Genomic DNA, 13,857 nt, shown 5'->3' with positions numbered 1-13,857 from the left:
TAATGCAAATTATTACATTAATAATTTTTATATTAATTATATGTTGAAATGTTAATATTTTGGATATATTGGATTAAAGAAAATATTTCATCTGTTTCTTTTTACTTCTTTTAAATGCGGCTACTAAAAAATGTTAGACTATATATATTATTTGCATTCTATAGTTACTAGACATCACTACTATAGGGAATTGTTCTTCATGTATATTCTAGGATATAAAAATAAATGATAGGAATGTGAAACAACAGAACCAAAGACATAAAAACAATTACTCCAATCCAAATTCTTCTTTTTGACCTCTTTTTTATTTTAGTGAAAATGTAAGGCATCAAGAAAGGTGTAGAAAATAAAAGACTGTCAAAATTAACATCTGAAGGCTTATAATATTTTACCCTAATGTCACGGGGCACAATAAAATACCTTGGGAAGCGCTAGTAAAATTAGGTGGTGCCAAAGGTTTATCTCTCTGAGTATGCCAATCCTCAAAGTGAGGAAAGTTTGTTAGGATAATAATTTTGAAAGATTTCCCCATATTATTTTAAAAAAGAAAAACTCTTGAAAGCTCATGCCTTTACCAATTTTATGATCTTTAAATACAAAAACACTACATTATACATGTCTTACAAGTGTGTGAAGCATTTTTCCCCAAAGGACACTGATCCCAAGGTAGAGGCTGCTGAAAAGACTGAGAAAAATAAAACAAACTCCAGCCGATGATGACATTGTAGTAGAGAGCCACAAAAAAGCACACCTGCAAAATAAAGCAACGTGATTACATTAACCCTCTCATGCCCCTTCTTTTGAAATAACGAGATAAAAGGCATAAAACCCCATTTAACATTTGAAAATCCTCCTCATTTTATTTTTATTTGAAACATATTATCTTTCCTAAAAGGGTGGCTCTCATAGGTCTTACGAGCATTAGCAAGACTGAACTATATTATATGCAGCTTGTGTTGTGTATTAGTGCAAGCTCCAGCAGGGCTCTTTTTTAAACATGATTAAAGAGCAGAAATACACACTCAAAAGTTTCATGTAAATACAAACTATATAATTACAAACCCTGTAAAAAATATATGGCATATACCATATCAAGAAACTTACTACACAACTTGCAAATCCAATCCCGCCCAGTTTAGGGCTTATGTAATTCCATACACCAATGCTTCCTCGCCGAATTCTTTGCCCCACAGCAAGTTCCAGAAAAAAAAGGGGAATACCTATTACCAGAAGCAGTATTAAATATGGCAAAAGATATGCACCTACAGAGACAAGAATAAATAAAATAGATTATATTTTCAACAGTCACAGTAGAGAAGACACTAATTCTGATTATCTCATGAAAGACGATATTTGAACTTCTATATAATATAATCATAAGACTTCACAATTTATATTATAAATAAAGTATATATATACTTTCAAGAAAATGCAATTTCATTACTTTAAACTTCCTAGTATTTGAAACCTGAATTTGCTACAGAGTTTCTGATAAAAAAATGATGATAAAAGACCATCAATGAATAGTTTTAGTTTCATTATATTGAAAGGGTAAAACTGCTTCATTTTCCATAAAAATAACTGAGAGTAGGAAATCTCTACTTTCTTATGGTTGATTTTCAGTCTTTCGGACTTGAGCTGATTCTAGAAAGGGATATGTAATGTAAGTATGGATGCACGAGCTTATAAAACAGAATTATCAAAATTCTAATTTTAAAATAATTAGTAACCTTCAGGCACTAATGACCTGAAAATGTTTCCCAAAGGACCAAAAGTGCATTGTAACACCTGCACCAAGTCCTAGAGTGTGAATGGGTTTGTGTGTGTGCGAATGACCAGAGAAAAAGAGACAATGAATTAAGACTGGATTCATTGGGGATCTTTCCTTAGTTATCTAATGACATGCTATTAGATACTTAGCCTTTACTTCTAACTCAAATTACTCTAAACATTAGCCCCCATATTAAAAACAGTCATAGCTATAATGTAACTGAGCATTTACTATTTGCCAGGCACATTTCTAAGCATGTTACAAGTAGTTACTCATATAATCCTTACAAGAATCCAATGGGGTAAGTACCATTATTATCTTCATTTTACAGGAGTGGGAACTAAGCCAGAAGAAGTAAGTTAACTTGTGAAAGGTCACATGGCTACTGTGGGAAAGAGCCAAGCTTCATAGTCACACTGGCTTCAAAACTTGAGCTGGTAGCTTCTATATTATACCACATATTAAGCTTAACCATTGTGCTTTAAGTATAGTATCTTCGGACAAATCAACTTACATTGGGTCTATTACTTTTTAGTTCTATTATTCATAAAATGCCTCAAAAGTTGAATGAGTAAGATTTAGGTAGCCTGAGACTGTTTGACTAAACAGCCAGAAGATACTACTCAAATACCTAGAAGGCCCAGTCCTATACTGCACGTTGACTACATCCTTTTGTACTCTCACAGCCATGTTGAAATGTTCAAGTCCATTGGTATTTTATAATATCATTCTCTAGTACTTGTGATTAGAGGAGAGGAAACAATACTAGGAAGCGCCTTTTGACTCCTTTTACATATGAAAGTAAGAAGGAGGAGCCATTTTTGCTAATAACTAATTACTAAATATGAAATCCTTTAGAGCTCTACATCAAGCCAAAAATTGTATTAAATGGAAGGCATCCTGACTTTTCAGCCAAGACAGCCTTCTTCCTCAACAACATGGCCAGTAAGGCTCATAAGGTGAAAGGTCTGAAAATCAGAATTCATCTTCTGTCAGTCACGGCATATGAAATGATTTGTGAAAATTAAAAAGCAGGGTAGTACATAGCTACTTATATCTGATTTGATAAACAATTTATATGTGATGTTAATGACTAGCTAAGGAGCTTACAATTTCAGTGGAGTAATGTGTAGCACAACACCAACTCCATGTGTTGATTCTTACCTCTCAGGTAGATTTGTCAAATAGGCTACTTCTTCCAACCTGTTGTTTTGTGCCTGGTTGAATTAACTAAGCAAGATCTTAAACATATTTTGGGACCGTAAGACCTTAGCTTTTTATCTGTTAATGGCTAAGAAGAAATTTCACATATGAATGGTTATACTATTTCATTTAATTTATAGGTTACAACTACATCAAAAATAAAACCATATTTTTGTCCAGTCAACAACACTAAGACAAACTGAAGTCAAATACCAAAATAATCTTTCTATCCTTTGTGTGCTGAAATGCAGCTTAAAGAATATTTAGTTTTTAACCACACTTATATTAACAGCTTTCATGTATAGAGATAATAAAGTTTCAACTCAAACGTTAGTTAACTTAAAATTCAGTTTGACTTCAGTGTACTAAAAAGCTTGTATCCTGCATAAACAATCTATTCCTTTGTATATGCTTTTTTTCTTGATTTTTAAGACAATTTTTGCTAATAACCGTTGGCAATTACACGCACAAATACAAAAAGCTAGAATATTGTGTCGATGCACATATTTTTGTTTAAAATTAAGGATGCTAATTTCTTGAAAGTTTTCTTTAAAACTAAACATTGTCCCCAAATACTACAGAATTGGGAACCAAATACCCATGATAACTAAGGATGAAGAATGTCTGGCATTATATTAATTATCCGGTTAAATCCCTTCTACTGGGATCTACCAAGGTCTGGTCAGCAATTGAAAACTATAATCATTCTAAATTATATGTAATTTTTGCTTTTTTGAAGAATGAAACAACTTAAAATTCAGAGTTAATAAGTTGTAGAGAGAAAAATCTGTCTTCCTTCACCAATATTGTCTTATATTGGGAACTTGAGGATTTTTCTCCAAAGAGAAAAACTGACAGGCACAGGGGAGGCAACATTTGTTAGAAAAGTCAGTACTTTAGAGATGTTTAATAGCATCCACAGAAAGAATTTGAGTTTGTTACCCTTAAGCAACCCTTGTGTATTCACAGCAAACCATCTGCTCCTATGGAAACCTAATCTGAAAACAAGGCTGAGCTCACTTCCAACAAAGGAGCCTCCCCAGCCTTACAAAGGAATTCATGGTTTCTAAAATAATGAGACTGTAGCAACAACAGGAGCCATTTGAGATAATCAATTGCAATTTACTTAGCAATGCATCATTTAAAAAAAAAATCAAAAACAAAAACTTACCACCCCCATTCTTCTGACATAGGTATGGGAATCGCCACACATTCCCTAAACCTACAGAAAATCCAACTTGGGCCAGGATGTACTGTAGCTTATTGTTCCAAGCTGGTCTTTCATCTTCGACTTCAGATCCTTCTTCAACATCTGTGTCTTTCTCTTCTTGGACATCAACAATTAGTTCACTCTTCTTAAAAGCATCATCAGCTGAGTCTTCATTGGAAAGAAGGTCTTTGACAGACTCAATAACCTCATCGTCTAATTCTCTCTTTACCACTTTGCTATTCTTAGGCATTGGAAAGTGTGGGTAGTATTATTTTTAAAAATTCCCTTGTGGCAAATATATTAAGTCTTTTTTAAAGCGTTAGCTGATATGAAGCAAGGATGGAGGAGGATATCAAATAAATCCTTGATTCAAGGCGATAAAGTCCTATCGATCTTGGATCTGTATGTCCGCTATTCCGTAGGTACCTGTAAAATTTTAAGTTGAAAAATGATAGTATTGAATGAGGAAAAATATTAAAACCACTGAAGACTCTTTCTTATTAATTTTTATGATGGAAACTCTTTCTACAGAATATAAAACGTACGATTGTCCTTGGCCTTCCAGAGATGAATATTTCCAGAAGTGTAAGAATTGTAAAAAACACATGAGCTTCACATATTTTCTTTTCACTAACTTCTTCCTTCTTTCAAAAATTTACTTTGATCTTGTCACTAGTGCATGCCTTAAGCAGCTCAAAGGAAGTTTAAAGGAGCTTAACACTCCCTCAAGGTTGTTTTCCAGAGCTATGTTGGCAAGAGATACCAGTGTCAACTGGTCTGAACCAGATCGAGCCCCACTGCAAGGGCAGCACTTGCACAGATGGCCCAGAGATGACCAAAAGATGCCCTCTACTTCATCTTAATACTAAAGTCTCAGCCCTAGGAGGAGCTGAGGCCTTATTAGTATAACACGCCATGTATGAGCATGTTTTCAGACCATATCTGTGCCAGCTAATACTTGCCTCTACATGTGACGATAAAACTTCCCTTTTAAATATTCCTTCCCCACCCAAAATAAAAGGACCTGCTTCCCTTTGTTCAGGGAGCCACGACTTTGGAAATGATTCCATGAGGTCTCCTATTTGCTGCAAATAAACTCTACTTTGTGTGACAATTACTTCTGGTGGAGAGTCTGATTTTAACTCTCGCCAGGAAGCAAACACACTTTGGTTCAGTAACAATCTCAGATATACCCCAATGCATAGTGTATACTCTGTTCATTAGGAATTAAAATTTTGTGACACTTTTTCTTCTTTCTTTCCTTCTTTTCTTTTTCTTTCCTTTTTTCCTCTCTCATAAAGTACATCCCTCATTTTATTACCTATAGAATTACATACACAATTGCATGCCATCCCTATAAATTTGTCTTACACAGAATCTCTTCTGTTCACATTTTCATCCATTCACTTATTTGATATTGTGATGGGACTTTAAGGGATACAAACATTAATGAAAACATACAATATCTGCTTTTAAGGAGCTTATATCTAATAGAAAGGCACATCTCAACTACAACACATTGCATAATTTAAATGACCCAACATCATTACAATAAGAGAGATCAGAAAAGTTGGATAAAAGTGACATTAGAGTTGGGCAGAAATAGAGTAAGGCACACCAAACATAAGAAACAGCATAAACAGAGGCAGGAAGTGTTGAAAATTCATGATATTTGTGTGAACATTCTCTTAAACATCTCAAGAAAAACACTGCCATCACTTTGGCATTTTTCCCTTTCTTTTTCTTTTTGTGTTAGATCTCATAACCTTTTCTCTATTCAGACACCAATCAAGTAAATCTACAAGGCATGTTTATAAAACAATTGAGATTGTGTGTTTTATACAAAGTGACTAAACATATGAGTGCTTTTCTTCAACGCTGGATTGGGAGGCTTTAGAAATGATATCTCAAGAATTCTGCCATTCATGGCTAAAGAAAATGAAATTCTTTGATGGAACTGCTGTTAGATTTACATTAAAAGTCAGAGAAACAGCCTATCATACTTTAACTTATAATTAGATGAACAAGAGACAGGGTACTGGGTAACACAACGAAAAAAAAATTCTTTAACTTGACGATGTAACTTACTTATTGCGTTTAGGTTTAGATGGTGTTTGTTTAGTTGTTTCCAAAATTAAAATATATACCCTAAGAGCAAACACTTATTTAGATTTGGTGAAGACTAAGAGGAAGACTGTGAAGAAATTCTGAAAGAGAAGCATTCCCAAAACCTTTTAAATGACAGACACATCTCTATCATACGTGAAAAACTTCTCATAGTGACTATTTTAGAGAAGCCAACAAGGTTTTGATATGGAAATAGTTTCATGAGGTTAGGGATTGTGTCTGTTTAATTTGCATTATTTCTCCCTAGAGCTCATAAATAGTAGTTGAATAAATGAATAAATACAACCATTGAAAAACGAAATAAGCTAATTTTCCAAATAATTTTTGCTGGAAGAAAATCTGACATATAAGAAATTGTGATTTGTGAGACATGAATGATCTAGATTAAAAGTCTACATTTATTCAACTGTCTAAAGATAGCCAGCCCTGGTGGTCTAGTGGTGAAGATTCAGCCCTCTCACCACGGAGGCCTAGGTCCCTGTCCTGGTCAGAGAACCACACCACCCATCCGTCAGTTGGCATACTACGGCAGCTGCATGTTGCTGTGATGCTGAAAGCTATGCCACCAGTATTTCAAATACCAGCAGGGTCACCCATGGTGGGCAGTTTTCAGCAGAGCTTCCAGACTAAGACAGACTAGGAAAGAAGGGCTTGGCCACCCACTTCCGAAAAAACTGGCCATGAAAACCCTATGAATAATAGTGGAGCATTGTCTGATATAGCATCGGAAGGTGAGAGGATGGAGCAAAAAGACAGGGCAGGGTTCTGCTCTGCTGTCCACAGGTGGCTAGGAGTGGGAATCATGTCAACAGGCACTAACAACAAAAGCTGTTGGCAAAGAACTCAACCAATACATGGATAAGAGCATTGATTTTAATCTGACAAACTTAGAGTTGTATCCTAGCTCTTCTACTTATTATTGGTATACCTTCTAGAAGTTATATCACTCTTAACCTTAGTTTCCTCAATAAACATTCATCTGTGATTCCTTTTGCTTTTTTCCATACAAATAGAAAGATAAGAAAGGTATCAAAGTTTAGAGACTCTGTTCCAGTAAAAACACCCACCATTTCATAAATAAAAAATTTTAAAGATAGTGTTACTCATGAACCTCCCCCAAATTAATTATCTCATGAATTGTTGTATTTCTTCTATACATTTCTGCTCTTGGTAGGAAAAAACGTACAAACAAAAAAGTAAAAATGAAAAGTAACATCACTGCATGTTTTTTACATATCTGATGAATAATCATACCAATTTACATAGGATATCCTTAGGCAAAGCTCACATTTAAAAATTCCCAACAGGGCCGGCTCCGTGGCTTAGCAGTTAAGTGTGCCCGGGGTTCGGATCCCGGGCGCGCACCGACACACTGCTTCTCCGGCCATGCTGAGGCCGCGTCCGACGTACAGCAACTAGAAGGATGTGCATCTATGACATACAACTATCTACTCGGGCTTTGGGGAAAAAAATAAAATAAAATAAAAATTCCTAACAGACTACCCAAAGTTCATATTTTCTAGGAAAAAAGTCAATGTCTAATGTAAACAAAATTTAAATGCAACTTTATATTATAAATGCCTAAAATGTACATAACTATATATACAGATTGTATAATGCAATAATCCTAGGCAAGCTTTATAAAATTAAACATATTAAAAAGGGATGTTAAATATGTATTTGCACGCATTTAAAGCTTCTTTTCTATTATAAGCAAAAAAAAAGTGATAGGACATTAATATTACAAGTAAAATAATTTAAACTTTCTTTTCTCACTCTGTTTCTTACCCTCTCCCACCTCCTGCTCTTGTCTGGGGTGGCTGTGGAAAACATGGGGTAGGGTTGCAGTTAACATTGAAATTTCCACCATAACATGTAAGTCTGGGGGAAAAAATTCTCTCTTCTTCACTAGGCCATAAGCTCTGCCTGGAAAATGACTTTATCTTACTCATCTCACACTCTCGAATGAACTGAAAGAAGTATGACAGAATAATATTGTATGATACATACAAGTATTTTGCACTATTACCTTTTGGGTTTTTTTTTTTTGTTTTTTGGGTTTTTTTACCCCAAGGCCCTATACTCACAGAGTCAGAGGCATTCCTTTCGTGTATAGAGGCTGCATATAGCCCAAAGTAAAAATATAAATTGGGTTTCCAAATGGATTTGTAAAAAATTTATATATGAGACAATTTGGAAGCCAAATTAATTTCAAGACCCAACTTTTTTGAAACATAGAATTTTTTATGAATGCCAAAAGCTTGCCTAAAGAACTTAGTCTATAAAAGCAGGCTATAAACATAGATTAAAAAGAGAATAAAAAGTGAGGCTGACCGTTGCCGAAAGTGTGTTACTTTTGCTACCTCAGGGAATGGAAGAAGAAATGAGGCAGGAATGTCCGGGAACGAAGAGAGGTAGAGAGAGGATGATAAAGCATCGGGTACTCCACAAGTCACACAGGCAGCAGCGTTAATGAGTACCAAGGAACTGTACAGGCTCTGCCAAGTCAGCACTATCCATGCCTGTGACAGAGTCAACTGGGGGACAAACGATCATCTATTGCTCTTCATCTGCACCTGGGAGTTGCATTAGCTGTCCTCATCATTATCTGGTAAGGGCCTCCTATCTCCAACTGACGAACAGATATTCAAGAGCAGGGGCCAACAAAATATTGCCCATGGGTCAAATACAACCCACTGTCTGATTTTGTAAATAAAACTTTATTGGAACATAGCCAAGCCCACACATTTACATATTTCCTATGGCTATTTTGTCCTGCAACAGCAGATTCATTTTGTATGGACTGCAAAGCCTAAAATATTTACTGACCCTATTCAAAAAAATTGACAACCACTGTTACAGAGAATAAATCTGAATTAAAGATGTGGAGTGCCCCAGATCATTCCATCTATGCTTCATTTCTATGGCAATAATTTCTTTATCAAATAGTATGACAAGATAGAACTCTCCCCATTCGAAGATGAGTAATTGCTAAGAATGAAAGAGTTTTATAAAGAAACAGGGAGATGGAGGGGTAACAGTTGAGAGGAGAAGAAACATAAGCAAAAGACAAATGCAGAATATATACCAGGAAACAGAGTGCTCCAGAGTTTTAAAGAGATTACTTATTAGAAAAAAAAAGAAGAGCTCAGAGATTCAACAAATGAAAGATAAACAAGTCTCTCAAAAAAAAAAAAAAACTCAAAGAAAAGACATAAAAGATTAACAGGAAGAAAAAAGTTAAGTGGATGAATACTCAATACAGGTAAGAAATGGGAAAATTCATTACAGGAATGAAAGGCACATTAGAAACAAGTAAAACTAGAATAAACACTACCGCAACCACATCCCGAGACATGGAGCACAGTCTTAAGGAAACTGCTCAAAAAAAAAACAAAAAGAGACAAATATTTTAAAGTAACTTGGAGAAAAAGCTAATGAAAATTAAAGTTAGACAAAGGTGATCCAACAAACTTAAAACAGGTGTACCCAGACAAGAGAATATAATTAATAAAAGATAGAATCAAATTAACTAAAAGATAAAATAACAGAGGTTTTACTTAGACTTATAATTTCAAATAATAATAATAAAACAGAGGGTCAACACTGAGGAATTACTGGGATAAAGATTCCTACGGATTTCAAACAGAAGTAGAAAGGAGAAATAAAGACTTCTCAGGATATTCAATAACCTCTATAAAAACCAAGAGAAAAAATACTTGATCTCCAATTTTTATACTCAATTACTTTGTATTCCAATTACAAAGGCCACAGGCAAATATTCTTATCCATAAGAGATCTGATGGGTGGGACGAAATGATCACCAAACTTGGCCAACCAAGAGAGAAAACAAAGTAAAGATCTCAGTAACAGAGAAGCCATGTTAAAGAATAGAAGTGACCATTAATTTAAACAAGGAAATAAGGTTTAAAATCTGTAGGAATTATGTTAGGGGAAAAACATAAATGAAAATTTAAAAAACTAACAAAATCAAGAATTGAAATGAAAGGAGACAGAAAAATAAAAGTGTGAGAATATCCTCATCTTTCACAGCAGGAAGCAATTTTGCATACTATCTAAATATGAAACCCATAGTCTAAGAAAGGCTGATGACCCCAACCTCTTCATGTTTTCCCATAATCCTTCTTATTTAACTTTAATGGGATCTTGTAGGAATTAATATTTCTTGCTATAAAGAGACATGTATTGGTGCCAAACATTTATATCTAGGTTCTAGAGACAAACCAAGTTCAAATTCTAGGTCTATCACTTTTGGTTTTACGACTTTGGCTAAGTTACTTAACTATGCTTCAGTTTCTTCATTTATAAAATAAGGAAAATAGTATGTCTATCTAATAATAAAGTGCTTAGATAAATGCCAGCACATTGAGAGGATTCAATATATGTTTTCTTTTATTACTATGATTATCATCTCTCTTACAGTTGTATTATATTACAACTGGTTTGTGGCATATTATTCTATAAAGGATAATGTTAAGTCCAGAGCCAATGCTACATGTTTTAGTCATTTTAACACCACTTTTTCTCCTCCCCAAACCCCAGGACATAGTTGTATATTCTAGTTGTAAGTCCTTCGAGTTCTTCTATGTGAGCTGCTGCCACAGCATGGCTACTGACAGATGAGTGGTATGGTTGCACGTCTGGGAACCGAACCCGGGCCCTCGAAGAGGAGCGTGCTGAACTTTAACCACTAGGCCATCAGGGCTGGCTCAACACCACTTTTTTTTTTAATACCAGTTTTCTATTGCTACATAACAAATTACCTCAAAACTTAGTGGCTTAACAAACAAAAATTGATTTGCTCGTGATTCTGTGGGTTAGCGATTTGAGCAAGGCTTAGATGATCAGTCGTTTTCCTGGTCTTGAACTGGGTCACTTCTGCACTGCAGTTATCTGTCGACTCTAGCAGGAGAGGAAGGTCTCACTCACGTTCTGGCAGGAGGCAGGCTATCAGCCAGAGGACTTTGGTTCTCCTGCATTTACTCTCTCCAAAATGCTAGCTCCAACTTGTTTGCATTGTTAGCTTGGAGTTCCAACTCTAGCCAAAAGAAGTAAGCCCAACATGCAAGTGCAAGTAAAGCCTCTGTTTGTGTCACGTTTGTTAATGTCTCACTGGCCAAGGCAAGTCATACAGTTAAGTACAGACTAATTCAAGAAGTCGATCAACTCCACCTTTTGATGGCAGGAGCAACAAAGTCAAATTACAAAAGGTATGAATAGACAGAAGAGAAAAATATTGCCACCATCTTTGAAAATAATCTTCCGCATTTGTCCAGTTAGATTTCCTCTCCCTGGATTTTTGGATCTTGAAGAGAGGAGCAAAGAGATCAAAAGTTGGCATCTCATTCAATTCCAAAGGCATTATGCCCAGGCTGTAACTACTACTGTAGTCATGGATCCTGGTTCCTAGTGTTCAGAACTGTTTTCATTCTTGCCCTTTTCCATGTCATTGCCAAGCACCCCATTGTTTCTTTGAGCCCCTGCGACCCTGCCAGTATTTCTTTTCTTTTTACCTCTAAGCCAGCATCAGTTTCTGCAACTTGCAAATCAAGAATTCTAAATAACACCCTAAATGTAAAACAGTCGGTGTCTTTCCATTCATCTATTGTGTGTAAGGGGGACTTACATACAGAAAAAATGTTGGGAATGTTACATTATTTAAATTTGGACTTATATTTACATTTTTCTCATTCTTCCATTTTTGTATTGCTTTAATTATCTCCATGTGTAATTTCTCAGAAAAAAAAAAAGTCTATTTTAAAGCGTTAAAAACTAGATTCAAACCTTTTTAAATCAACATAATAAATTTCTAACTCAGTGGTTCTCAATCTTAACCATTTTTTAATGTTTTTTCTTTTTTATGATTGTTTGCCTTTCCACATAAATTTTGAAATCAGCTTGTCAATTTCTACCCAAAACAAAGAGCCTGCTGGAATTCTGAATTGGATTACATCGATTCTATGGACTCATTTGGGGAGCAATGACATCTTTTTTTTTTTTTTTTTGAGCACTGATATCTTAAAAAATTGAGTTTTCCTATCTATGAACTTGGTATATATTTCCATTTATCTATATATTTAATTTCTCTCTAGAAAAAACTGATGTTTTAATACAAGCTTTCTATCTTGCAACAATGGTAAGTCAAGTTGTTCTTGTTTGTTTTAAGATACTTTAGGATTTTTATATACACAGTATGTCATCAGTAAATAAAAATAGTTTAGCGTTCTCTAATTGTTTACCTTTAATTTCTTTTTCTTGAATTATTGTACTAGCTAGGACCTCCACTAAAATTTTGAACCAAAGTATTAGAGCAGACATCTTCATCTATGCCCCAATGCTAGTGGAAAAGTACTCAATATTTTACAGTTAGGTACAATGTTAGTTACAGATTCTTTTATATGGATTTTTTTTTCCCTCAGTTCATAGAAGTTTTTTTTTTTAATTCTTAGTTCAGTGAGGTTTTTTCTTCTTTTGAATCATGAATAACTCTTGAATTTTGACACAATTTTCTGCTTTTATTAAAATAATCATATAACTTCTTAATCTGTTAATACAGAATATTACATTGATTGGTTTTGTATCTTAAACCAATCTTTCATTATGGGATAAACCCCAATTGGTCAAGATGTATAACTTTTTTAATATATCACTGGAATCAATTTGCTAACATTTTGGTAAAAATTTTTTCAACTATATTCATGGGAACAAGGTCTGTAATTTTTTTTCTTGTATTTTGCTTCTCTGATTTTGGAGAACTCATAAATGGAGTTTTAAAATGGTCTCTCCTTTATTTTCTGAGAGAACATATGCAGCATTAGTTTTATTTCTTCCTTAAATGTCTAGCAGCACACACCCATAAAGCCATCTGGGCCTGTAGTTTTCTTACTGGGAATATTTTTAATTAAAAATTCAATTTATTTCATTGATATAAAGCTACCTAGATTTTCTTTTTCTTCTTGTGTTAGTTTTGGTAAGCTGTGTTTTTTGAGGAATTTGTCCATTTCATCTAAGTTGTCAAATTTATTGGCATAAAGTGATTCATAATATTCCCTAGTACTTTTTAATACCTGTAGGATTTGTAGTGATATCCCATGCTTCATTCTTGATATTGGTAACTGGTGTTTCTCTGCTTTTGTCTTGATTAGTCTTGCAAGTATTTTCAGTATAGAATTAATTCAAAATATTGTGCAATTCTCACTCCATCTTTCAAGACTTTTTAGCTTCTAAACTATTGCTACAACCTCTTTTGAAATTATGTAATATTAAATTTTAATTAAAATTTCTACTAAAAACATGCAAAAACCTAAAATAGCAGGCAGGCCTTTGCATCTTAGAGATGAGAGATGACCCAAACAGACATGCCTGCACTGGCCAATTACCGGCATTTGCCGCAAGCTCAATATTCTATAATAAAGAACTAGAACAACAGGAAATTATGTCCTTGAGTTGGACAAATTCAAATTTTCCTGAATAAAGTTTTCTTTAAATATGAGCCAATTCTGAACACTGAATCTGAAATTCATTG

At 34.4% G+C, this 13,857-nt stretch overlaps 1 protein-coding gene across 1 annotated transcript in view; it reads right to left on the bottom strand.

Annotated features, from left to right (window-relative positions):
• SLC6A15 (solute carrier family 6 member 15) overlaps positions 1 to 13,857 on the bottom strand; it is a 49,074-nt gene that overhangs the window by 23,300 nt on the left and 11,917 nt on the right. The window contains exons 2-4 of the mRNA XM_014796365.2: positions 4,146 to 4,610; positions 1,105 to 1,262; positions 625 to 751 (exon numbers count right to left, since the gene is read on the bottom strand). Coding sequence (XP_014651851.1) covers positions 625 to 751; positions 1,105 to 1,262; positions 4,146 to 4,434 — 574 coding nt within the window. The 5' untranslated portion in view covers positions 4,435 to 4,610. The remainder of the gene's footprint in view (positions 1 to 624; positions 752 to 1,104; positions 1,263 to 4,145; positions 4,611 to 13,857) is intronic.

Source organism: Ceratotherium simum, chromosome 25, assembly GCF_057802395.1.
Source record: "Ceratotherium simum simum isolate JZ-2026a chromosome 25, ASM5780239v1, whole genome shotgun sequence".
Classification (NCBI taxonomy): Eukaryota; Metazoa; Chordata; class Mammalia; order Perissodactyla; family Rhinocerotidae; genus Ceratotherium; species Ceratotherium simum.
Note: the sequence above shows the minus strand (reverse complement) of the source record. Positions and strands in the feature narration are given on the sequence as shown.